Here is a 27,677-nt window from a genome sequence, read left to right as displayed (position 1 = left end):
CACACTGTCTGTGTGGGTGGTTCATTTCAGTTTGTCAGAGGTGTGTACGGCAAGGAACTTGAAGCTTTCTACCTTCTCCACTGCAATCCCGTGGGTGATCAGGCCCCTGATCAGGAGGGGGCTGAGCATGCACCCTTGTGGGGCCCGAGTGTTGAGGATCAGCGGGGTGGAGGGGATGTTTCCTACCTTCACCACCTGGGGGCGGCCCGTCAGGAAGTCCAGGACCCAAATGCACAGGGCGGGGTTCAGACCCAGGTCCTCAAGCTTAATGATGAGCTTGGAGGGTACTATGTTGTTGAATAAACAGAATTCTTACATAGGTATTCGTCTTGTCCAGATGGGATAGAGCAGTGTGCAGAGTGATGGAGATTGCATCATCTGTGGATCTATTGGGGCGGTAAGCAAATTGAAGTGGGTCTAGGGTGGCAGGTAAAGTAGAGCTGATATTATCCTTGTCTCTCAAAGGACTTCATGATGAGGTGAGTGCTACTAGTTCAGTTACCTTTGCCTTCTTGGGTACAGGAACAATGATGGCCGTCTTGAAGCATGTGGCGACAGCAGACTGGGATAGGGAGAGATTGAATATTCTCTTAAACACACCAGCCAGCTGGTCTGTGCATGCACTGAGGACACAGCTAGGGATGCCGTCTGGGCCGGCAGCCTTGGGAGGGTTAACACGTTTAAATGTTTTACTCAAGTCGGCCACGGAGAAGGAGAGCTCACAGTCCTTGGTAGCGTGCCGTGTCAGTGGCACTGTGTTATCCTCATAGCTATAATGTGTTTAGCCTGTACAGAAGCAAGATGTCGGTCTCGACGACGTGGCTGGTTTTCCTTTTGTAGTCCGTGATTGTCTGTAATCCCTGCCACATACGTCTTGTGTCTGAGCCGTTGAATTGGGACTCCTGTTTATCTCTAGCAGTTTCTCAGTCACTGTATGCACCTAGATTATTTTCCCAAGTTTCCCGGAACATATCCCAGTCCACGTGATCAAAAAAATCCTGAAGCGTGGATTAGTCAGACCAACGTTGAATAGTTCGAAGCACGGGTACTTCCCAGTTACAGTAAATGCAGCCTCAGGATATGTGGTTTCCAGTTTGCATAAAGTCCAGTGAAGTTCTTTGAGGGTCGTTGAGGTATCAGCTTCAGATGGGATGTAAACGGCTGTGGTAATGGGAGATACAATGGTCGGCATTTAATTGTGAGGTATTCTAGGTCGGGACTTGAGTTACTGTATTTTCGTAGAATTACATCTTGAGTCGTTAATCATGAAACACACCCATCGGCCCTTCTGAGATATTTATTCCTGTCTGTGCAATGTACTGAGAATCTTGCTGGCTTTACCGACTCCGAGAGCCATGTTTCCGTGAAACAAAGTATGTTACAGGCCCTGATGTCTCTCTGGAAAGAAATCCTTGCTCTAAGCTCATCAACTTTGTTATCCAAAGACTGAATATTAGTGAGTAATATACTCGGAAGCGGTGGGTGGTGTGCGCACCTCCTAAGTCGAACCAGCAGGGTGCCTCAAGTGCCTCTGCTCCGCCGGCAATGTTTGGATTGGCCTCTGGAATAAGTTAAATTGCTCTGGGGAGATTGAACAAAGGATCTACTCCAGGGAAGCCATATTCTTGGTTGTAATGCTGGTAGTTACTGCCGCTCTAATATCCAATAGTTCTTCCTGGCTGAATGTATAACACATAACATTTCCTGAGCTAATAATGTAAAAAATAGTACATAAAACGTTTCCTAAAAGGTAGTTGCGATGTTGCCATCTCTGCCATCTCTCCTGGATATACAGAGATAATAACAAGAGGCTAACGGTGTAAACATGTTTTTGCCGATGCTTTATATCCATAAAGGCATGGCCACAGAGACACAAGGGAGAGGTGAGGATATGGAAAGTGTTGTGTGCAATCACCACTCACTGTAAAATTCATGTATAGTGAACGCAACATGCAACATCTCAAAGATTTTGCTGAGTTACAGTTCATAGAAGAAAATTTGTAAATTGAAAAAAATCAATTAGGCCCTAATCTATGGATTTCACATGACTTGGTCGGGGCGCAGCCATGGGTGGGCCTGGAGGGCATAGGCACACCCACTTGGGAGCCAAGTCCACCCACTGGAATTAGCCAGGCCTATCCAATCAGAACTAGTTTTTCACCACAAAAGGGCTCAATTACAGACAGATACTCCTGAGCATGTGCACAACATGTTAGAGGAATAAGCTTTTTGTGCTTGTAGAACATTTCTGGGATCTTTTATTTCAACTCATGAAAAATGGGACCAACACTTCACATATATATATTTGTTCAGTATAAAAGTATAATAAAGCTTAATATTGTTTTTACATTGGTGATTTATGTCGCTGTGAATTAAACATTAGCTTTCACACACGCCAGGCGTTGATTAATGACAGAACTGAGGTGCTATTTTGTTTTCATATTGACTCTTTACGATTACGCTCCCCTTTCTGCAGCCCTACGTAATAAAACAAGTACAGGGTAATTGGCTTTTTAATGGGTTTGCGTATCAATACAATTTGAAGAGTTGTCTCCTCGAGGCTCATTCCCTAAGTCATGCCGCTCTGCGATTCTGAAAAATAAAGCCCGGGACTTAAGCACTGAGCAGTCCTGAGGATCATTCCGGAAGTAACGCTTGAGCTCCCGCTGAAATTGTCTTGTCTAAGATTAACTTTGGAATGCAGAGCAGTGGCACCTCCTTGCCTCCTACCTCCTATGGCACCTCCTTGCCAGGCTCCCACTTTTTAGCGCTGGTGGGGAGATTGGACTGATGGAGAGGGGAAGAGGACAGCAATGCTTCTTACCCCCATGCTTGTCAGAAGATAGAAGAATTGGATCCTTTGATATTGCAATATAAAGTCTACACTCTTAGAAAAAAATGTGCTATCTAGAACCTAAAAGTGTTATACGACTGTCCCCATAGGAGAACCCTTTGAAGAACTGTTTTTGGCTCCAGGTAAAGCCCTTTTGAAGTTCAGAACCCTTTCCACAGAGGGTTCTACATGGAACCCAAAAGGGTTATCCTATGGGGACAACCAAAGAACACTCACATTTTTATTTAATTAACTAGGCAAGTCAGTTAACTTCTTATGGCTGGGGGCAGTATTGAGTAGCTTAGATGAATAATGTGCCCGGAGGTGCCCAGAGTAAACTGCCTGCTACTCAGTCCCAGAAGCTAAGATATGCATATTATTAGTATATTTGGATAGAAAAGTTTATAAAACTGTTTAGTTCTGCCACTAGGCTACCTGCTGCCCCTACTTCATTCTGATTAAACTGTGATTGTTCTCAAATAGGTGATTGCAGTAATAACCCCAACTATCTCCTTTTTTCAGTTCTGTCAATCGTACGAGCAGAGTGGGGGCTGTAGGTGGAGTAGGAAATAATGGACGTTATCTAGCATGAACTTTCTATCTTGAAAATGGATATACTGACTCATATATACATTTGTGTATTACTCATTTAAATGTAAATGACTTCTCAGCGGTTCATGGTGCTTCTTCATATCTAATTGGACTTTATCTGATGAACACATAGAATACTGTTTAGGCCTATTTAGTATGTTTCTAGAACTGGTCTTGATGTTGGTAAAAGACACTGAACAATGATGAAAGGCCATTTCATGGTGGGCTGCTTTCAACAAAGGCTTTGACATGTGTGTTTCACATACTGTCAAACAGCAGAGAACAGAGGAAAGAGAGGCTTTTTGATTGGTCTAATTTGAACAGTCCTCTACATGTGTCACTTACTGGCAATAAAAACAAATTCAGAAACACATAGCAGCTGAGCATGTGCAAATGAATGGATGTTTGACGTCTCTTCTAATATGTGACCCACCACCACAATTCGGTCTTATGTAGCAACATTTTAAATTGTGTTTTTGTACATTGGTTAAAAGTACAGACTCAGAGCTACAAAATAGCACATCATACACTGCAGTTGAGGAACAATAGGAAAGTAATTCTGCTTTGAAAGTTGATAAACTTGTAACGCCACTTTTGAGAATATGGCCCTTGAATATGTTGGTACACCTACTGGAGCGCTCTACTTTGTCTACACCCATTCAGCATCTTTCACACCTCCTTCAGGTTTAACCCCACCAATCTCTTTAAAGATTCACATGTGAGGTCATGTGCTAAACCGAGTGAGTAAGGTAGTGCAGTAAATATTATTGCATGAGGTTTTCTCAGAAAGTGAATATGTTACTAGATTATTAACTAGGCTATAGGCCACCTCAAGTATGATGTTTTTTACATTTAACTAGGCAAGCCAGTTAAAAACATTTTATTTACAATGATGGCCTACCCCGGCCAAACCCTAACCAGGATGACGCTGGGCCAATTGTGTGCCGCCCTATTGGACTCCCAATCATGGCCAGTTATGATACAGCCTGGAACCAAACCAGGGTCTGTAGTGACCCCTCTAGCACTGAGATACAGTGCCTTAGACCGCTGCGCCACTCGGGTTTTGACGCCAGCTTGGGTTCAATATGCAAGGAACACATAAAATATGAATTATAAGGAGTTCTGGTGTAGCATTGGGGCAAAAACTACAGACCTTGCCTTCTGTGTACTGGCTAAGAAAGGTCACTGAACTTCATGAGGCGTATTCAATATCATCCACACAGAGAGCAAAGCCTCAGCTCCAGCTCCAGCTCCAGCCCTAGACCAACAACAGAATATCTGAGGCAAAAGGTAACTCTCAAATGGGCTTTCAGATAAGCTGCTAGTCATTGTTCCCCAAGGCTCATAAGGTAAATGCATACAGAGGCTAACATTCAACAAAGGGCATCGATGGCTTGAATTACAGGCCAGACAAAAGAGCACTCAGGTGGAATCACAATGTTATTTCGGCAGATAAGCACGGGTCCCTGTGGACTGCGGAAGGCAAACAACTGAACAAAAGTATGAGAGCCTCCGTTTTGTTATGCCACACAATTACTATTAGAGAGGAGCACTTGAACATCTCGTTGGCTCCCTTACCGTATTGATGTAGTATAGCATTTACTGATACTGTGTCTGTTGTGTAACATCTTGGAACTGGGAGCATCTGTAGTAATTAAATATTTGTAAAAAAAATTTAGACAATTTTAGTAGAAAAAAGCCTGTCCTGTTGCCCCTAAGGTTTGGAACTTTAGATCCCTGATAAGTCATAAGGGAGCCAGCCAAGCATTTTATTTTGATTGGTTTCCTTTTCAGGGCTGCTTTGACTTCATTCAAGTGTCCCTTTATTCATCCAAAACACACCACTATCTCAACAAATATATTGTGGGAATATTGTGGGAATGGAGGCACACAATGGTGTCAATGGAGTCATGGTGATGACTGATGACGCAGTAGTCCCTGTGGTGCGGTGCACAATTTAGGGAGTACTGTGGTACAGTTGAAGGTAAGAGGCATGGAGAGACATAAAGTGGTGAGCTCCTGGTGTCCATTAGCATTGCCTGGAATATTTCCCTCTCACAGAAATAGGCTACTTCCCAACACTATTCCCGAATCCTCCACCCACCACCTCCTCTCCGTCATGTTAATCTTCCGGAGAGAACGGAGAAGCTCCCTTTAATAACTCTGTGCCGAAGCGTCACCTTTATTGCAGAGAGCGATAGCCAGCGCTACAAAGACTTGTTTCATTAAGCACGCTTTAAGTCCCACACGTTACTGTGCATTTATTTCACTACCCTGGATTGATTCAGAGAAACAGAGGAACTGAGTTGTAATATGTTTTCATCTGCTACTGCTCTACTCTAGATGAAATAAATAAATACATGGTGGGAGACTCTACCTCGGGCAAAAATGTGAAAGCACATTTCTTCATACTATTGTGAACTGGTGAAATGGGTTCGGGTTGGAGATAAATTATTCTAAAGAGACATATGACATGAAAAGATCGCTGTCATCCATAATCAATGTGTCAGTTTGAGTGACATCAATGAGCTGTTTGTTCTCATTACTAAATGACACATTTCCTACGCCATACAGTATATCAAACAGATTTCTTGTTTAATAAAAACAATATATTATTCAACAAAGACATGCGTGAATAACAACTAGAATGTATATAAGGTCATATTTGCACAGTTATAAATCAGATTCTGTTCATCCCAAAACAGTGGCTGAAGTATACTGTAAATCCAAGCTGAGTGTGTGTGTTTGTGTGTGTGCATGCTTCTGTACGTTTGAAGGTCTACACTAAGAAATTAAGTGTTGAAATTAATTAAACAATTGTGTGCTTGTTCACCTGGGGGGAGATGCAGACCTCTTTAAAACAAGGGCACTGCAAGACAGCCAGTCAGTTACTTAGAACAGCACAGAATTTGGCACAGCCGCTACTCTCCATAGAGGCCAGTGATGGAGACAGCTAAGGCACAGCCATCTGTCTATAACAGCATAACTATATCTAGAAACGAATCCTGCTTACTAACATTCATTACTTTTCTGTTTAATTACTTAATGTGGGGCTGTAACTTCAAGAACTGTAATTATGTATAATTAGAGCTATCAAGCATTTACGCTAGCACTGTATCACTCAGGGTTGCTACTACTAACTCGTTTGGCACTTATTCTGATGCAGTGGGTTAGCGTTAGCGCAGGCTATGGGGAACGCACTTGTATTAATTTAAGTAGGCATGGCTAAGTAGGGTATCTGCTTTGCCATTTTGACTGTGTCTCTATGGCTGGTTCAGATTGGCTTCCAAGTCAAATGAAAACAATTGTTGCGGCCAACTAATGGCCATGAGAAAATCTATTTAGACATATCCTTTGGTTGGGGTTCTACCACTGATGAAGACACTCTAAATATTCAATGTATATTGCAACATACGTATAAGTAGATAGCAACAAAAGACTATCTAAGGCAATGAGATGGTCAGAGACATTTCTTTCAACCATACTTCCATTGGCTTCCTGCAAGGAGAAAATAATCCTCGAGATATGGCTCTTTTTTTATCGCCCCATAATACTATGTTATTTAATAATAGAAAACATATCATCAGTATAATATACAAGTACTCTACCTCTATAAACCAATGGGGGAACACATAAAGGATCCAATTCAATCTAGATAGCCCATATAGATAAACATCCGTATAGGTTTTTTCTCACATCCTTTCCTCAACGTAAAACATATTACACTCTCGCTGAGGGCCCATTACTTCCATATGCGGTGCCTTTTTAAATGTTTTGTTTGTCTAACAATGGTGGCCGAGTAAGTTATGCTGCCCATTCTTCCCAGGCAACTTGAGATTGCCGAGGCTCTTTAGCCTCGTGCCAAATAAGAGATATGTTGGGATATAGCCGCGGGGCAGTCGGAGCGAGGTGCATACTAATGCTGGCATCTCATTGCTTGTCATGCAGTGAGCTCCTAAGGTCCCCAGCAGAGCCGAAGCGTCTCTGGAGTGGACATGCTTTGAGTTAGAGCCCCTCATTGAAGTAGTGCTCAGGGTCTGATGGTTGCAAAGCCTAATATAGGCCTGATAAAATGGGCTGACGGTGATGGGGAAACGACAGGATCTCTCTGTGTCATGAGAAGGGGGTTGTCAATTGACCACACCAGCTTAAAACCAGTTATGCATTAGGGGGCGCTATTAACATTTTTGGATGAAAAACGTTCCCGTTTTAAACAAGATATTTTGTCACGAAAAGATGCTCGACTATGCATATAATTGACAGCTTTGGAAAGAAAACACTCTGATGTTTCCAAAACTGCAAACTGATGTTACAGGCGAAACCCAGAAAAAAATCCAACCAGGAAGTGCCGCATTTTTTTAAACAACTTCATGCCAATGACTCCTTATATGGCTGTGAATGAGCTACGAATGAGCTTTAAGTTTTCCACGTATTCCCCAAGGTGTCTACAGCATTGTGACGTCTTTTTACGCCTTTCCATTGAAGAATAGCCGTAAGGGACCATATATAGCAAGTGGTCACATGGTGTCTCCCGCAGAAAATCTTGCGTAAAATACTGAGGTAGCCATTTTTCTAATCACTTCTTATGATAAACTAATTGCCTTGACGGATATATAATCGAATATATATGTTAAAAACACCTTGAGGATGGATCCTAAACAACGTTTGCCGTGTTTCTGTCGATATTATGGAGTTCATTTTGAAAAAAGTTTGGCGTTGTAGTGGTAGCATTTTCTGGTCGATTTCTCAGCCAAGCATGATGAACAAACGGGAGCTATTTTAGATAGAACATTTGCTATCTAACTGGGAGTCTCCTGAGTGAAAGCATCCAAAGTTCTTCAAAGGTAAATTATTTAATTTGGTTGCTTTTCTTATTTTCGTGAAAATGTTGCCTGCTGCCAGCAGAGCCTAGCATAGGATTATGCCATGATAAATTTACACAAATGCTTGTCTAGCGTTGGCTGTAACGCATATTTTGAAATCTGAGATGACTGTGTTGTTAACAAAAGGCTAAGCTTGTGTTTGAATATATTTATTTCATTTAATTTGCGATTTTCATGAATAGGAAAGGTTTCTAGGGGTATTTATGTCCGCTGCGTTATGCTAATTCGTTTGAGGCTATAATCCCGGATCCGGGATTGCTAGTTTCAAGATTAACTTCTTGGATACAGGGGGTGCTATTTTAATTTTTGGATGAAAAACGTTCCCCTTTTAAACAAGATATTTTGTCACGAAAAGATGCTCGACTATGCATATTATTGACAGCTTTGGAAAGAAAACACTCTGACGTTTCCAAAACTGCAAAGATATTGTCTGTGAGTGCCACAGAACTGATGTTACAGAAAAAACCCAGATAAAAATCCAATCAGGAAGTGCCGCATTTTTTGAAACCGCCTCATGGCAATGACTCCTTATATGGCTGTGAAGGAGCTAGGAGTCAGCTTACGTTTTCCACGTTTTCCCCAAGGTGTCTGCAGTATTGTGATGTATTTGTAGGCATATCATTGGAAGATTGACCATAAGAGACTACATCTACCAGGTGGTCGCTTGGTGTCCTCCGTCGCAATTATTGCGTAATCTCCAGCTGCAGTATTTTTCCGTTTTCTTCTGATGAGAAGGCAACTGCCACCACTGATAGATTATCGAATAGATATGTGAAAAACACCTTGAGGTTTGATTCTAAACAACGTTTGCCATGTTTCTGTCGATATTATGGAGCTAATTTGGAAAAACGTTTGGCGTTGTAAGTGACTGCATTTTCCGGTGTTTTTCTTAGCCAAACGTGATGAACAAAACGGAGCTATTTCGTCTACACAAATAATGGAAAAAATTAACATTTGCTATCTAACTAAGAGTCTCGTCATTGAAAACATCCGAAGTTCTTCAAAGGTAAATGATTTTATTTGAATGCTTTTCTTGTTTTTGTGAAAATGTTGCCTGCTGAATCCTAGGCTTAATGCTATGCTAGGCTATCAATACTCTTACACAAATGCTTGTGTAGCTTTGGTTGAAAAGCATATTTTGAAAATCTGAGATGACAGTGTTGTTAACAAAAGGCTAAGCTTGTGTTTGAATATATTTATTTCATTTCATTTGCGATTTTCATGAATAGGAAACGTTGCGTTATGGTAATGAGCTTGAGGCTATGATTACGCTCCCGGATACGGGATTGCTCGACGCTAGAGGTTAACAAGGCTATTTCAGAACAACAATCTGCATTTTTTTTGCTTTACAGAAAGCCTTTGTTCAACTGAAATTGTTACTTGTGCAGGTAAAACTATTGATATGTTATTTTACAAAAAGCTTCAAATGTATCTGACACCGAGACAAGACTGAGACACTAAATATGTGGTCTTGAGTCCGGATTCGAAACCAGGACCGGTATCGAGTTTTACGACACTGATTATTAGCCTAACTTATTACTATTGAATCTACTCATCACATTAGGAACAGTGATCTTACATTAGTTTGCAAACGCGATGATAGATGCATGCAATACTTTATTATCAAGGTGATTTATTTTAGGATTTTATTTGAGCTTTCCCGAACTTGAAACTCACGTGCCGTCACGTCTCTAAATTTGGATGTTTTGGTGTCGCTAGGGCAGTACTGAGGAATGTTTGTTTTTCATTATCGTGTTTTGTAAGTTACTTTTCTTAAATTGCTTGTAAATATTGTATGCTTTTATTGCATTGCAATTGTAAATATAGTGAATGTGTATGATTGTTTGCAAAGCTACCTTGTAAAAGAGGTCTTGGTGTCAGTAAACGCAATTAAAATAAAATAATATATATATTTTCTCAATTGAACTCTCAAAGTATTTGAAAGCTAAACAAACACTATTTTAACCCATGTCTATCATTCTATGTTTGTAGTTATAGAATCATTGTTAGAAAATATTTCATTAATTAATGTAGGCTCACTTCTGATGTGTGATATTAATAACAGAAGGGGCAACAGAATACACAACATAAGTGGAGGTTATCATTTATTACAGAAGAAACAATATTGTTTATGTAGATAGTAAAAAGTACAGGACCAACTATCATTATCTTATTTTGACTAGTATTTCAACCCAATGGAAATTATTATTATAATACAATTAAAAAATCTAATCTCACCATCAACATCCATCTGGAATTCATCTGTTGTGAAACTCATCTATTCAATTCCAATGAATTGAATCACGACTACAGGCCACCCTTCACAACACGAAGTCGCCAAAGGAAATAAGGAACTCAGAATGAATAGATGGAGGTTTGATCAAGCTATCAGTTCATCTCCAGGGGTAGGACGTGGAAAAATGGATGCTTGTATTTACTGTCATCTTGAATTTTATAACCATAGTTTGTCAGAGATAGATTGCTTATGAGCAGATGTTAGATCAAGATATTCAACAACTATCCCTCCAACCAGGCTGAACTGTGGGTGTGCTTGCTGTGACGAAGTGTAACTAATATGTTAAGTAATACATCAAACATTGCTAAAGTATCACATTTGTCCACTTGGAGAGATTGAAAAGGCAATCATTCCAATATAGCTGAATAGTGTCCCATGCTCTCGATTTATAACTGAGTCTTCTGTCTTGACACCCTCAGGAAGTGAGGCAAGAGTTCACGCGTGGCTGAAGAAAGGGGCTTAACAATATTAGAAATGGAGGTGTTGCCACAAGAGACGGGAATGATTGACTGACATCTAGCTGATGCCAACACTTCAATGTTGTCCATCACTCAACTACACATTAGTCAAGCCATGTAAAATAAACCAACTTAGTGTACAGTACAGTAAGTAAGTCAGCTGAGGAGTCACACACCGAACATTCTCGAGTGAAAACCACATGTCAACATCGAGTGTGATGAACTAAGGGAGAGTGGAGAAGGGAGAGAGAGATAGAGAGGGGGTAGGGAGGTAGAGAGAGAGAGAGAAGGAAAGAGCAATAGAGAGAGAGAGGGAGTGAGAGAGAGAGGAAAAAAGGGAAGGGGAGAGATGGAGAAAAATAGAGAAATTATAGGGAGGGGGGATTCTCTGAGGTGTGAGGTCCCCAGAGTGATGACATGAAAGGGGAAAGTAAATGAGTGCGCTGAGCCCAGCAGCAGATAGCTGCAAACAGAGGTTTCTCCACAGGGTTCTACTTGGCAGTGAGTCCATCCTCTGAGGATGGGCCCACTTTGCTTTAGTAGTGCCTGAGAATGTGTAAACAACACTGATGCATGTTATGATTCCCTCCTCCCTGTCGAATTTCATAAAAATATAAATACTATATATATATATATATATATATATATATATATATATATATATATATATATATATCTTTTAAAATACAACTATACAAAATATATTCATATCTTCAAACAATTGATTAAAACACACTGTTTTGCAATAGTCTACAGTTGCCTCAACAGCACTCTGTAGGGTAGCACCATGGTGTAGCCGAAGCTAAGCCGAAGCTTCCATCCTCATCTGGGTACATTGAATTCAGTAGAAAACCTACTTATGTCAACTTCCGGAGGATGTCCTCCAACCTATCAGAGCTCTTGCAGCATGAACTGATGTTGTCCACCCAATCAAAGGATCAGAGAAGGAATCTAGTACTGAAAGCATAAGCTACAGCTAGAGCATAAAGTGTGGTGAGTAGTTGACTCAAAGAGAGAGAAAGACAATAGTCAAACAGTTTTGAACAAATACATTTCCTCAAAAATGAAGAAGAAGCAAGAGAGAGAAAGAGAAAGATAGCTAGCTATTTGTGACCTGATTCAGGAAACTAGGCGTATGTCGCAAGTCACGACTTCACAGGAGAGTTGTTTGAACTTTTAAAAAAAATGTTTAATCAAAAGGTGTTTCTTGGCAGAAATGCCTTCTCAAACATGTGAACTTTCATGTGACTTAATATCAACTTGTATGCTATCTGTAAATATGAATAAAATTGTTAAATTGCGAGCCTAGTTGGTTTCGCCACAGAAAAAGTCAGCAACCTTCCCGCTAGCCATGATTGGCTGATATAATGAGTGGGCTGGACATGCCGAGAGATGAGCTTGGATTGGACAGCCATATAGTACGCGTCTGTCTATTGGAGCTGGTGAGTAGTCTAGGTAATCGTGGCAAACAAGGCTTTTAAAAAAAAAATGTATCGCCTAGTAAAATTGCATGAACCTTATGTCAAGTTAAAGTGTACTGTTATCTAGCTAACGTTAGCTGGCTGGGTCGCTAACTAACGTTGTGTATGATCTTATTCTTTGTATCTCAGACACATTTGCTTGACTCGTTATAGCCATAGACCCTGGCTGGTTAGCTACCTGCAGATTCATGCAGAGGGGCTCTCCAATAGTAGTGGCAAAAGATTAAAAGACGGTTTTCTCAAAAGTGAGTGTACAAGTTGATCAACTTTCAAAGCATAATTACTTTCCCATTGTTCCTCAGCTGTAGTGTATAATATACTATTTTGTAGCTCTGAGTATCTACGTTTATCCAATGTAGAAACAGAAATTCAAATGTTGCTACATAAGACCGAATCCAGGTGGTGAATCACATATTTAGTAAAGACATTTTTAACTTTCACTTAGTTAGCTAGCAAATGCAGCTAGCTAGTTTAGCCTACTCAAACATCCAGCTCAAACAGAGAGGGATGCTATGTTAGCTAGCTGGCAATGGCTATCCAACACTGGAACTCTTCCAAGACAAGGTAAGCTTTTGGTTTTATTAATTTATTGCCACGGGGCTAAATTGCTAAATTGCATGCTGACTGTACACTGTACTGCATGATTGTTTGCGTGTGATCGGGGTGTATTTATTCTACAGATTCTGTTAAAAAACATTTCTTAAACGGAAGCAAACGGAACAAAACGGGGATAAACATATCTGAATTTGTCCAATAGAAACTCTCGTTTGCAATTGTTGGAGAACATTTCAGAACATTTCCCTGTCACAGCCAAGAAAGCCTTACACAATCAGACATTACCTTTGGATTTAACCTGGCCTGGGTAAGATTTTTTTATTTATAATCCTCTTTTTCATTAGTAAACCAAACGGCATCAGCTGTTCCAGGGCACCCAAGTCTAATTTGTTTGTGCCTTTTTACTTGCAGAGGTCGAGTCTTAATGTCATCAATCAGTGTCCAAATAAAATGGTATTGCTCTCAGACAAACCCCAAAAGGCTTAGTGACTGTGAGCTCTCTCGTGTAGGTGACCTAAGACCGACATTCAAAGAAAAACGGGGCGGAGGGAATTATCCCAGGAAACTGCCTAGGAAACCGACGGTAGGTACATCCCTCTCTTACAATGACAGCTACCTCTGGATTTACTCGGGAGGTGATGATCCATTTATCTGCATAAAAAATGTGCTCGTTGGGGAGAGTGACACTTAATCCAGCTGGGATGAGGCCCTGTGGATCTGCAGCTTCCCAACTTCGGTGGTGATGAACAACCCATTCGATTTGACCTTTGACTGTATCTCCACCTCCATTATGTTAAAGAAGCAGGGATCAGTTGTGAACTGTCCTGCCTATCTGATCACCATTACTACCGTGTCTGGTTGAGACCTGTGAGTGTGGTGAACAGTCATTTTCCCTCCATTTAAAAGGAGTGGTCACTTTTGTCTAGGAGAGAGAAAGTGAGAGAGTGCCTGGGGCTCCATTCCCTGTCAATTTCCTACCAATGCGGCCCCCTCTCCACTTCCACCACCAGCCCGCCTGCCACGCTCAAATCAGAAATGCAATCAAGTCTGTGTGCCACACAAGAGCACTCAAATCATCACCAAGAACAAAAAAAATAGACAAGCCATTTAACCCCTTTACCCTCATCAGCCTTGCACAGACCAATAACACATGGCATTAATGCAACTGGGCTGTTGACAACCTATAATTCAAAAGTCCATTACTAATCCCAGGGCCCTTTGGCATTGGAGAAAAGGCTTCAAACTTTGGTTTCCCCCGAGGAGTAAACATATGTCACATCAAAATGACAGGCCTCAGCCATGCTTCTGGTGATTGGTTTTGATTTGTTTTCAGCCAGAGCTCAACTTGAAGAGGTAATAATGGAGACAGATTTGGGAGCAGATTTCCAAGAGACGCGCAAAGGGGTGGAGAATGCAACAGTTCAGAAACTCCCTGTCCACTCTCACTCGACAGTCAATCTCTGACAACAGCGAATAAAACGTCACATCACAGTGGTGTTTACCTGTACCTCTTCCACTAGATACTGCTTTTGTAGCGGGAGGGAGAGAGATGTTTAAAAAGGAGTCTAACCATAGCTGCTACGGTGCAGAGGCGAGAGCCTATACCAAAAGCGATGGCCAGCAAGTAGAGGCAGTACAACGCTCACATACACTGGTTACAGTATATCCCTCCCTTGAGTAGCCTCGGAAACCCGACCCTAGGCAACACAGTGACTATAGGACTATTTTGGCATAGAGGAACTAGGTCACTGCCTTCGCTGATAACAAGAAAAATCTGGGGTCTCTCCCAACAAATCACGAGGTAGAAATGACGAAACATCCCGATTCAAAACCAAAGATGGCAGGCAAAACCATTGCAGTGGCTTTAGTTAAGGTAGTTGATGCAAACTAGCCACTTACGCAATGCACTCATTAAAAATAACCTCCATCTTGATAGCTACTATTTTGTATTTTATTCAAGTGGATAAAGTATGGGTGTGAAGTTGGGATTCTTAACTTTAAGAAAAACAGTGTTGTTTAGTTTTTTTCCCCCACTTAATTAAAATCACAGTGCAGTTATCAAAAAACATATTATTTTCTGTGTTATAGTCAATAGGCTATAAAGGCCTGGGAAAGTTGTGTAATTCAAATATAGCAGGAGAGGAAGAAGAGAACTTTAAGATACTTTGGTGAATTGGCAAAAGACATGCAAGACAAGAGATTGAGAGATGCAGATTACTAAAACAAATGAGCATGTGTCTGCCTGCCCCTCCTCTCTCTCCCTTGTGCTGGCCTGCCTGCCTGCCCTGTCTGTTCAGTCTTCAGTCTGTTGCGATTCGGTCTGTTGCTAGGAGAATATCTTAGCCTATTCATGGCACCGATGTTGCCGAGCACAGGGTAGCCTACTCTTTGTTTTTGCCCCATAATATGAAATTACGGTAGGCTACCGGTATTCTTTCTCGATGACCCTTTTAAGACATAGTGGAATGCGGCCCCTTAAAAGAGCCTTGGCTATGGCATGTTTGTTTGTCGGTCTGTTAGGGTTGGCTACACTATGGATTTTAGATGCCGACAGGAAACCTTCTCTGGAGATATGAACAAGCAAAGGAATGAGGCTTCTGAAGATGGACTAACGTCCATCACTCGGCAACCAGAACTGTCAATAAATAATCTTGAGCTTCTGCGCTGCAGCACATCAATCAGTGACGTTAATTGTTGTTAGGGAAAAAATACATAACATTTTATACCGAAGCAGAAGTTACTGAAGCTGCGTTTTATGTCTGTAAAGGGTTGCGGTAGATATAACTTCATTGCCCGGCCCTAGCAGGCAAATGTAATATTACCATTATTTTGCATTGTATATGTCATGTATTGTCATGTTGTGTCTTGTTTCTGTCCTTTCTCTTCACCCTGTCTCCCTCTGCTGGTCGTTTTAGGTTACCTTTTCTCCCCCTCTTTCCCCCAGCTGTTCCTTGTCTCCTCCTAACTACCTCGTCACCCCTTTTCCCACCTGTTCCCTTTTTCCCTCTGATTAGTCCTCTATATCTCTCTCTGTTTTTGTTTCTGTCTTTGTCGGATTCTTGTTTGTGTTATTCATGCCTGAACCAGACTATCGTCATGTTTGCTGCAACCTTGTCCTGTCCTGTCGGAATCTGCCGGTCCATCTGAGCCTACGTTTGTTTTGTTATTAAAGAAGCTCTGTTTACGTTAATTCGCTTTTGGGTCCTCATTCACGCACCTTAACAGAAGAATCCGACCAAGAATGGACCCAGCGACTTCGGATCCTCTCCACTCAGCCGTCGAGATCCAGGGAGCGATGCTAGGCAGACACGAGCAGGAATTGTCTGCTGCTCAACATGCCGTTGAGACCCTGGCCACCCAAGTCTCCAACCTCACAGAACAGGTTCACCATCTCCGCCTCGATCCACCGGCCACTTCCAGGGCTTTCGAATCTCCGGAGCCCAGAATCAATAACCCGCCGTGTTACTCTGGGGAGCCCACTGAATGCCGCTCGTTCCTCACCCAGTGTGATATTGTGTTTTCTCTCCAGCCCAACACTTACTCCAGGAGCACTGCTCGTGTCGCCTACGTCATATCTCTCCTTACTGGACGGGCTCGTGAGTGGGGCACGGCAATCTGGGAGGCAAGGGCTGAGTGTACTAACCAGTATCAGGACTTTAAGGAGGAGATGATACGGGTTTTTGATCGATCTGTTTTTGGGGAGGAGGCTTCCAGGGCCCTGTCTTCCCTATGTCAAGGTAATCGATCCATAACAGACTACTCTATTGAGTTTCGCACTCTTGCTGCCTCCAGTGGCTGGAACGAGCCGGCTTTGCTCGCTCGTTTTCTGGAGGGTCTCCGCGCAGAGGTAAAGGATGAGATTCTCTCCCGGGAGGTTCCTTCCAGCGTGGATTCCTTGATTGAACTCGCTATTCGCATTGAGCGACGGGTTGATCTTCGTCACCGAGCTCGTGGAAAGGAGCTCGCGTTCTCCGTTGCCCTCCTCTCCGCATCACTACCATCTTCCTCTGCCGGCTCGGGTGCTGAGCCTATGCAGCTGGGAGGTATCCGCATCTCGACTAAGGAGAGGGAACGGAGAATCACCAACCGCCTCTGTCTCTATTGCAGTTCTGCTGGTCATTTTGTCACTTCATGTCCAGTAAAAGCCAGAGCTCATCAGTAAGCGGAGGGCTACTGGTGAGCGCTACTACTCCTGTCTCTCCTTCAAGATCCTGCACTACCTTGTCGGTCCATCTACGCTGGACTGGTTCGTCAGCTTCCTGCAGTGCCTTAATAGACTCTGGGGCGGAAGGCTGTTTTATGGACGAGACCTGGGCTCGGGAACATGACATTCCTCTCAGACAGTTAAGGGAGTCCACGGCCTTGTTCGCCCTGGATGGTAGTCCTCTCCCCAGGATTCAGCGTGAGACGCTACCTTTAACCCTCACTGTTTCTGGTAATCATAGCGAAACCATTTCTTTTTTAATTTTTCGTTCACCTTTTACACCTGTTGTTTTGGGCCATCCCTGGCTAGTTTGTCATAATCCTTCCATTAATTGGTCTAGTAATTCTATCCTCTCCTGGAACGTCTCTTGTCATGTGAAATGTTTAATGTCTGCTATCCCTCCTGTTTCCTCTGTCTCTTCTTCACAGGAGGAGCCTGGTGATTTGACAGGGGTGCCGGAGGAATATCACGATCTGCGCACGGTGTTCAGTCGGTCCAGGGCCACCTCTCTTCCCCCACACCGGTCGTATGATTGTAGTATTGATCTCCTTCCGGGAACCACTCCCCCCCGGGGTAGACTATACTCTCTGTCGGCTCCCGAACGTAAGGCTCTCGAAGATTATTTGTCTGTAGCTCTTGCCGCCGGTACCATAGTCCCCTCCTCCTCTCCCGCCGGAGCGGGGGTTTTTTTTGTTAAGAAGAAGGACGGGTCCCTGCGCCCCTGCATAGATTATCGAGGGCTGAATGACATAACAGTGAAGAATCGTTATCCGCTTCCTCTTATGTCTTCAGCCTTCGAGATCCTGCAGGGGGCCAGGTTTTTCACTAAGTTGGACCTTCGTAACGCTTACCATCTCGTGCGCATCAGGGAGGGGGACGAGTGGAAGACGGCGTTTAACACTCCGTTAGGGCACTTTGAATACCGGGTTCTTCCTTTCGGCCTCGCTAACGCTCCAGCTGTCTTTCAGGCATTAGTCAATGATGTCCTGAGAGACATGCTGAACATCTTTGTTTTCGTTTACCTTGACGATATCCTGATTTTTTCACCGTCACTCCAGATTCATGTTCAGCACGTTCGACGTGTCCTCCAGCGCCTTTTAGAGAATTGTCTTTTTGTGAAGGCTGAGAAGTGCTCTTTTCATGCCTCCTCCGTCACATTTCTCGGTTCTGTTATATCCGCTGAAGGCATTAAGATGGATCCCGCTAAGGTCCAAGCTGTCATTGATTGGCCCGTCCCTAAGACACGCGTCGAGCTGCAGCGCTTTCTCGGCTTCGCGAACTTCTATCGTCGTTTCATCCGTAATTTCGGTCAGGTGGCAGCTCCTCTCACAGCCCTTACTTCTGTCAAGACGTGCTTTAAGTGGTCCGTTTCCGCCCAGGGAGCTTTTGATCTCCTCAAGAATCGTTTTACATCCGCACCTATCCTTGTTACACCTGACGTCACTAGACAGTTCGTTGTCGAGGTTGACGCGTCAGAGGTGGGCGTGGGAGCCATTCTTTCTCAGCGCTCCCTCTCTGACGACAAGGTCCACCCTTGCGCGTATTTTTCTCATCGCCTGTCGCCGTCGGAACGTAACTATGATGTGGGAAACCGCGAACTGCTCGCCATCCGCTTAGCCCTAGGCGAATGGCGACAGTGGTTGGAGGGGGCGACCGTTCCTTTTGTCGTTTGGACTGACCATAGGAACCTTGAGTACATCCGTTCTGCCAAACGACTTAATGCGCGTCAAGCGCGCTGGGCGCTGTTTTTCGCTCGTTTCGAGTTCGTGATTTCTTATCGTCCGGGCTCTAAGAACACCAAGCCTGATGCTTTATCTCGTCTCTTCAGTTCTTCAGTAGCCTCCACTGACCCCGAGGGGATTCTCCCTGAGGGGCGTGTTGTCGGGTTGACTGTCTGGGGAATTGAGAGGCAGGTAAAACAAGCACTCACTCAAACTCCGTCGCCGCGCGCTTGTCCCAGGAACCTTCTTTTCGTTCCCGTTCCTACTCGTCTGGCCGTTCTTCAGTGGGCTCACTCTGCCAAGTTAGCCGGCCACCCTGGCGTTCGGGGTACGCTTGCTTCCATTCGCCAGCGTTTTTGGTGGCCCACCCGGGAGCATGACACGCGTCGCTTCGTGGCTGCTTGTTCGGTCTGCGCGCAGACTAAGTCCGGTAACGCCCCTCCTGCCGGCCGTCTCAGGCCGCTTCCCATTCCCTCTCGACCGTGGTCTCACATCGCCTTAGATTTTGTCACCGGACTGCCTTCGTCAGCGGGGAAGACTGTTATTCTTACGGTTGTCGACAGGTTCTCTAAGGCGGCTCATTTTATTCCCCTTGCTAAGCTTCCTTCTGCTAAAGAGACGGCACAAATCATCATCGAGAATGTTTTCAGAATTCATGGCCTTCCGTCAGACGTCGTTTCGGACAGAGGTCCGCAATTCACGTCTCAGTTTTGGAGGGAGTTTTGCCGTTTGATTGGGGCTTCCGTCAGTCTCTCTTCCGGCTTTCACCCCCAGTCTAACGGTCAAGCAGAACGGGCCAATCAGACTATTGGTCGCATCTTACGCAGTCTTTCTTTTCGCAACCCTGCGTCTTGGTCAGAACAGCTCCCCTGGGCAGAATACGCCCACAACTCGCTTCCTTCGTCTGCGACCGGGCTATCTCCTTTTCAGAGTAGCCTCGGGTACCAGCCTCCGCTGTTCTCATCTCAGTTCGCCGAGTCCAGCGTCCCCTCCGCTCAGGCTTTTGTCCAACGTTGCGAGCGCACCTGGAAGAGGGTCAGGTCTGCACTTTGCCGTTATAGGGCGCAGACTGTGAGGGCTGCTAATAAGCGTAGAACTAAGAGTCCTAGATATTGTCGCGGTCAGAGAGTTTGGCTCTCCACTCAGAACCTTCCCCTTAAGACCGCTTCTCGCAAGTTGACCCCGCGGTTCATTGGTCCGTTCCGTATTTCTCAGATCATTAATCCTGTCGCAGTTCGACTTCTTCTTCCGCGATATCTTCGTCGCGTCCACCCGGTCTTCCATGTCTCCTGTGTCAAGCCCGTTCTTCGCGCCCCCGCTCGTCTTCCCCCCCCCCCCCCCATCCTTGTCGAGGGCGCACCCATCTACAGGGTCCGTAGGATTTTGGACATGCGTCCTCGGGGCCGTGGTCATCAGTACCTAGTAGATTGGGAGGGGTACGGTCCTGAGGAGAGGAGTTGGGTTCCCTCTCGGGACGTGCTGGACCGTGCGCTGATCGATGATTTCCTCCGTTGCCGCCAGGTTTCCTCCTCGAGTGCGCCAGGAGGCGCTCGGTGAGTGGGGGGGTACTGTCATGTATTGTCATGTTGTGTCTTGTTTCTGTCCATTCTCTTCACCCTGTCTCCCTCTGCTGGTCGTTTTAGGTTACCTTTTCTCCCCCTCTTTCCCCCAGCTGTTCCTTGTCTCCTCCTAACTACCTCGTCACCCCTTTTCCCACCTGTTCCCTTTTTCCCTCTGATTAGTCCTCTATATCTCTCTCTGTTTTTGTTTCTGTCTTTGTCGGATTCTTGTTTGTGTTATTCATGCCTGAACCAGACTATCGTCATGTTTGCTGCAACCTTGTCCTGTCCTGTCGGAATCTGCCGGTCCATCTGAGCCTACGTTTGTTTTGTTATTAAAGAAGCTCTGTTTACGTTAATTCGCTTTTGGGTCCTCATTCACGCACCTTAACAGTATATTGATGTTTCTTATCGTTTTAACAGAAAACAGATGTTTTAAAAGTTATGTCAAATTGTCCATTTGTCACATCCCTAGACCCTAGTCACTGTGTTGCCTAGGGTCGCGTTTCTCTATCTCTTGAGAAGCGTCACCCATGCAAACAGTAGAAGCCTTCCCCATTGCCCCAAGAGACATATCCCCCCACTAACAACAGTTTAACACGAAATGTCGAGGGTTCAGAGAGTGAAACATCAACTAGGGAAAAATGAACACTCAATGATGGGAAGAGCGTATGGAGCTCAAGAACATGACTGTTCCCTGAAGTCAACAATCATCAATTCACGTGAAAGTCAGGCATTAGCAATCAATCATCACAAACTTCAATCTGCACTTGTACTGTATGGGGCTGGTATCCTGGACACAGATTAAGCCTAGTTATAAAAAGCATTCTCTATGGAGAACTTCCATTGAAAGCTATTTTTTGTCTAGGACTAGGTGTAATATCTGTACAGCAAACTGGTCCTTACATTTTCAGTAGTTAAAAAGACAGAAACCCCTTGAGTTGACAGGTCCCCTCTATTCTAACTGACCATAAAATGCATCAGCGCTGGAGTATTAGTGGGAAAGTTTAGTTGAAAACCGCGGGAGAAGGGCTTAGACCTGATAAGGCTTTTATACTCAGCGTGTCATCCGTGGCTTTCAAGAAATATGCCGATGAGTTTGTTCAGTCTGTGAGACTTTGCGTGACTGCTCAGCCTCTTCTTAACTCCACCATCAGATCTCCCATTCCAGGTAATATCCTGGGGCCCAACATGAGAAGAACCCCGTGACATTACAAAAGGAAGGAGAAGAAAACAAACACACAAAAATCCACAGCTGAACCCATCCCCTCGGAATAGCACTCCTTTTGAAGCGGTGAAAGAGCTTTGGTTACAAGGAGGATGGCTCGCACTGATGGGGATGACCAATGAGCCTCGGAGGGAAAAAGGAATGAGTGCAGAGTTTCCTCCTTCATTATCCCTCCTGTGAGAAATAATCAACATCGCTCCATTTCCACCTGAGCCCCTCCTGAGTCTCTGAACCTCACTGCTCTCTCTATCTCTCCCTTTTTTTGAAGAGCCCACTGTGTCCGGCATTGTTCAACAGGACATTATATGAAATGCCATGCACAATCAGTGAAGATGCTTGTCCCCCTTGCATCTCAGCTTGTTGTGGTTGACACATAGAGAGGGGCACAGACACATGGTACGCATTAACACACGTGCACACTCACACATACGCACACTCTTGCACGCACACACAGCTTTGTTTTCATGAATCTTCTGGACTTTTTGGGGAGTAAAAATTTATTCTCATTCAAAATCCTATTTCAGCTAACCTTAACGCTAACCCCAAGGTTAAAGTTAGTCATCAGTCTCAAGTCGAGTCCCGAGTCCTGAAGTCTCAAGTTATTTTATTACAAGTTGAGTCACAAGACATGTGACCCAAGTCCACACCTCTGGAAAACATGCACACACACACACACACACACACACACACACACACACACACACACACACACAGACACACAGACACACACACACACACACACACACACACACACACACACACACACACACACACACAGACACACAGACACACACACACACACACACGCAGTGATGCCCCAATTTCCTTTGATTAGACGCTCCTACCCTGATGACATGGATAAGAAGGCAGATGGCGTTTCCTGTTGTTTGTTGATTTATTCATACCGCCCTTTAAATATATATATATATATGTCTGAAGTGTCCTGTTTTGCTAGTCTCGTACGAACCATCCTGATCTACGAGGTTACTGTTTTGCCATGCTGAAAACACAAGACTTTGTCAATGTTGTTCTCTGCACTTTGATTTGTACACAACCTGAATTTGCACCAAAGGCTCAGAAATGCTTTTTTTGTATGCAATCTGCAATTTGCTTTGCTCAGCAGTCGGCACAGAACCAGATACTTTCTTTACAGTGATACATATATCACATTGACCAGGGCCCATAGGGAGACCCATACGGCTACGGTCAAAAGTGGGGCACTATGTAGGGAATAGGGGGGCATTTGGGACGTAGCCGCAGTATGTTCAACTCCTAACTGGATTAATGTCAGTCAGTGGCGTAACCCTAGCTGGCACCCCGTGGAGCCAGGGAACTGACACTGACATCCCTACCATAGGTGATCAGTGAGGCGGACTGACAGGCGGCCGGATTGCCATCTGTGTTTGACAGTATCACTTTGGAGTGGCTGAGATTGTGTCACAATGCATCTCGGTCTACTCAGACATGAGCTGAGCAATGGATATGTGGGAAAAGAGAGAGGGGGGGCGGGGGGGGGGGGGGGGGGGTAGAGTGAAAGAAAGGGAGTGAAAGAAGAAAAGAGAGCCAAAAGACAGATATAGTCGTCCAGGTGAAAAGTGAGAGAACAAGAAAGAAATATGAGCTGACGAAAGCGTGTTAATGATCCACCATTTTTACACACACACACACACACACACACACACACACACACACACACACACGCACACACACACACACACACACACACGCACACACACACACACGCGCACACACACACACACACACACACACACACACACACACACACACACACAAACACACACACACACACACACACACACACACACAGGGGTGACAGAGCAATACAGGATAGGAGAGAGGAGGAAGCCCCGCTGTGTACCTGTGGGAACAGCTGCGTCCATGGTGGGCCTCTCCCAAGTGTTGACTTGCTCCCAAGCGAAGCCATTGGTCCCGAGGGCCACACTGTAGCCACAGCTGCTGTAGGGGTCTTCAAATGAACAGCTGCCTGTAGGACACAACGAGAAGAGAGAAGAGTAGGGTTGCATATGTCAACACGATTAAGCCATATACTCACATCATTATTTCATCCCCGTTAAATAATTATTTTCCAGCGCATTAGGCTTTATGCTAGCCAGAAGCCATGGATTGAGAAAGCAAGATGAAACTCGGTCTAATTAAATGTACTCTTTGAGATGCGTGGTTTAATTGCAATGAGAGAATTCAAAGGGAATTCTTGGGGGTTTTGTGCATTATCTATTTAGTCAATTACACAAATGTTTTGTGTTTTTGAGCTGCTTTTATGCGTGGATCGTTTGATGCAAAGCTCGCTTTCAGATTTGAATCAAATTTGTAAAATTGCATAAGCCAAGTACTAAACACTCATTGGGGGCTAATGACTTGCCTGTGTACTGAATGGGAAAATAAGAGCACATTCCATTCAAATGAGAGGGGAGTTTGTGTCAGTGGCCTTTTGTTAGACATATTTTTCATTTTGTTCCATTCTGAAAGGTCCCAAACATTTATCTCTTTGTGGTCAATAAATCCAAGTCTCACTGCTGAGATTGAGGCTGTCCTAATATGGACACCATACAAAACAAATAACTTTTCACTCTCCATATCAATAGTGTCAAACAACCACTCGCTGCACCAAGCCCTTCATCTCCTCTAATTAATGTTGCCTACCAATTTGATACATTATTGATAAGTTGCCCACAACAGATAAGTAACAGTTTGGATGATCAGTTAAAGCTCCTGCTTACAACCTGCACCCGCATCTGCTCCTAGGGGAGGAGCTAGCGTAAAAACGGGGGCTTTTCATCTCTAAGGCTAGTTAGACAGTGAGTTGTAATGGGAAGGTTTTTCAGCAGCTGCATTTCTTTAGGCTCTCTGTGGAGACGTTGTTTATAAAATTGAGTTTCACATGTAGCACTTTCATCAGTAAGGTTTGAATGAACTGAGAGGCATGGTAGAGTGTGTTCACAGTCTCTACATTCAAAGAGGACATTGTTTACACCCATAAAATTGACAGAAAAGATAAGTGTTCGCACCTCAGGATTTAATTTGGGAATCTGTGCGCTGCAATTAATATTGCTGTCAGATTACGATGTACTGTAAATAATTACATTAATATTTTTGCAATTTTGGGAGTCTACATAGTGAGGTTGCTAGCTTATGACGACACGATCAGCAAAGAGGTCTTTGGACATATCTTTTTTGAAATGTTATTGTGGTAGAAAAGGTAAAGAAAATGGAAAGTATGCAACTGTACAGTACATTTAAATGTGAGTGATGATCGAATGTTGAATTTCTTACTGTAACCTTTACATATCTCTTTTTAAAATAAGCTTTTTGGACAGATTTTCTTCCGGGCTAATTTGGTTAAGTGTTTTCTGTATAAATTAAGTATTAGTGTTGATAAACACAAACATACACATCCATCTTGTGATCATACTCAACCAATTCAGGGCCCAAGACCCTCTACCAATTCTAAAACATTCCAGTCTTTCATCCATTTTGGAGCCCCAATTGGACCCTTTGATCATTATAACCTTACATTTAAGACCACTGTAATCCAAACTGACAGGACCTACCATGTCATACACCAATGGGGGCTAACTCAGCTAAAGCGTCTGTTTTCTGTTCACTTAGACAAGATCTTAGTTAGCTCCCATTAAATTTACTGTCATCATCTAAGATTTAATTACAGCGTTTACTAACATATGCATTTTTTCAGTATTTTCCCTCCCTGGCGGCATTTCCAAGCCAGGCAGGCTAGTATACGGCTCAGATGCTCAAGCTATTATTTCCACACCAGTAAGCATGCATAATAGCCAAATATAGCTATCATTAATTTAGCAATAAACTGAGATACAGAATATCAGGACAGTGTCTTGTCATGTAAAATGTGTCTCTCAATTTAGGACAAATGTGACCTAACAAATGCCATGCAGCCATATTCTTAGTTTCACTAGAGAATGCATGACTCAATAGGACCACTGTTTGTGGTCTTTTTTCTGCTTGAGTGGAAACAACAAACAACTTACCACTGACCCCTCTCTAGTTGTCACTGTGTACCTGAAATGGCTCAGGAAAACACACACACACACAAGTCAATGGATTCAATCCGTTCGGACAGGATTCAGAACACAAGAGGGAGCAGGCTGATTGAATGCGTGAGATACATATATTGTACACACACTCAACACACACATAGGCAGACTCGCTTTCACTCACACACATATCCCATTTGAAATGAATCCAGCTTCGCCCATAGCACTGAATTAGACGAGAGAAGAAAGATGACAAGGCAGACAAAAGGAACAGAGCGCTTCTAATAACACACATGACTCATTCAATTTAGATGCACCCCTCAACCCCTACTAATTCTACATTTTCCAATTTGCATACACATTTTAACCTTGGCAGCTCACTCCACACAATCCATTTCCCTAAGCCAATCTATCCCCATCCATCACCTTGTGAAGAGGGGGAGAAAAAGGCTGTAGGTAGGATAGGTAGCCAGGCATCGGACAGAGGCTCTCCAAGCTCAATCAGGTCAGAGCTGGGTCATGTTTGGTGTTCATGCACCAAACGGAAGAAGATGGGGAGAAACTACCTGGACTTCTCCAATAAGAAATGCTAGAGGATACAGTTGCCTGGAAATGGAATCTGTCAACATCTCTACAAGAAGCATGCTGGGTTGATGAGCGGTCAGTAACAGGCTTCAGGGATGGTAAATAAATCTCTGGATACATACATACAATATTGGCAGAACATAATGAACTGTTAATGAGACAATGCTTCTTGGTTTTACGTCTCTCTTCAGGCTTTGAAAGGCTCCCTTTTCAAAGACAATAACGGTTCATGTGAATGAAACATACTCTTTTGGAGATACATCTCAGTTCACAGTGTATCAATAAATAATTGTCACTTTCTTAACCATAACCTGGCTTAACTTGCCTCTAGGCCACATGGCTAGTGAACGCAATCCTGGAAAGGGTTAATCCTGTATTGATCCAGTTCAATGATCTGAATGTATGACCTGTACTGTAAATATGCTAACATGACTCTCTGCCTCATCCATACAACTAACAAAGTCAACTGGTGTCAGAAGTTGGATCAGAACTCACTAACGTAACAAACACTACACAATGTCGAACCATTTAAGAAGTTGTGTGGAACGCACGAGCCCAGTAAAAATACTCTTCCTCCAAGATTTATGCACGTTGTCAGTCGTTTTTTATCCCTTCTCTGATTTTAGTATTTGCATACTAATCCCACTTCTCGACTAAAATGGCAGCTTTGCATTAATGACTCTCTTTTCCTCTCCTGTGTGAGTCAGGTGGTGTGTCCTCATAGGAGGCCAGTCCTGATCCCCTAATTCCAGGGATTGGAAGAACAGACAATACGGAAGACTACAAGAAATCTGCCTGAAAAGCAAGCTTCTTTCTGCCTTTAATACACAACAAGGAAACCCGTCATTCTTTCAAACAAGAAATCCCTTACATAGCACTAGGCACAGGGATTATGCTTTTCTATGAATTTCCAATGTTGCGGGGCCACAGGAGGGCAAAGGAAAATATGTGAAGGCAGAAATGGATACAGTGTGTTTGTGTGAGTACCTGTATGACACTTCCCCACTGTCCTTGGGTCTGGCTGTGCTTGTAGGGGGGAGAAGAACAGTGTGTGTCCTTGGATGCTCGTTATTGGGCCTTCTGCGAAACACAGTGGGGGTTTTATAAAGCCAAGCCAGCAGAAAACACAGGCACAGGGGCCAGAGAGCTTCCCACCAGGTCACTCACCCACAGCCAATCAGAGCACAGGCTAAAGGATGTGGAAAAGCAGATGTTGTCTCTGTCTCTCTGTGTC

The 27,677-nt window shown here is 43.7% G+C and overlaps 1 protein-coding gene across 2 annotated transcripts in view; it reads right to left on the bottom strand.

Annotated features, from left to right (window-relative positions):
* Positions 1–27,677, bottom strand: part of LOC110527653 (receptor-type tyrosine-protein phosphatase T) — a 522,557-nt gene that overhangs the window by 373,364 nt on the left and 121,516 nt on the right. For both annotated transcript variants that reach the window (XM_090240593.1, XM_090240592.1), the window contains exon 2: positions 23,689–23,814. In XM_090240593.1, the coding sequence (XP_090096719.1) occupies positions 23,689–23,814 (126 nt within the window). The remainder of the gene's footprint in view (positions 1–23,688; positions 23,815–27,677) is intronic.

Source organism: Oncorhynchus mykiss, chromosome 7 (assembly GCF_057628025.1).
Source record: "Oncorhynchus mykiss isolate SJ-2025 chromosome 7, ASM5762802v1, whole genome shotgun sequence".
Taxonomy (NCBI): domain Eukaryota; kingdom Metazoa; phylum Chordata; class Actinopteri; order Salmoniformes; family Salmonidae; genus Oncorhynchus; species Oncorhynchus mykiss.
Note: the sequence above shows the minus strand (reverse complement) of the source record. Positions and strands in the feature narration are given on the sequence as shown.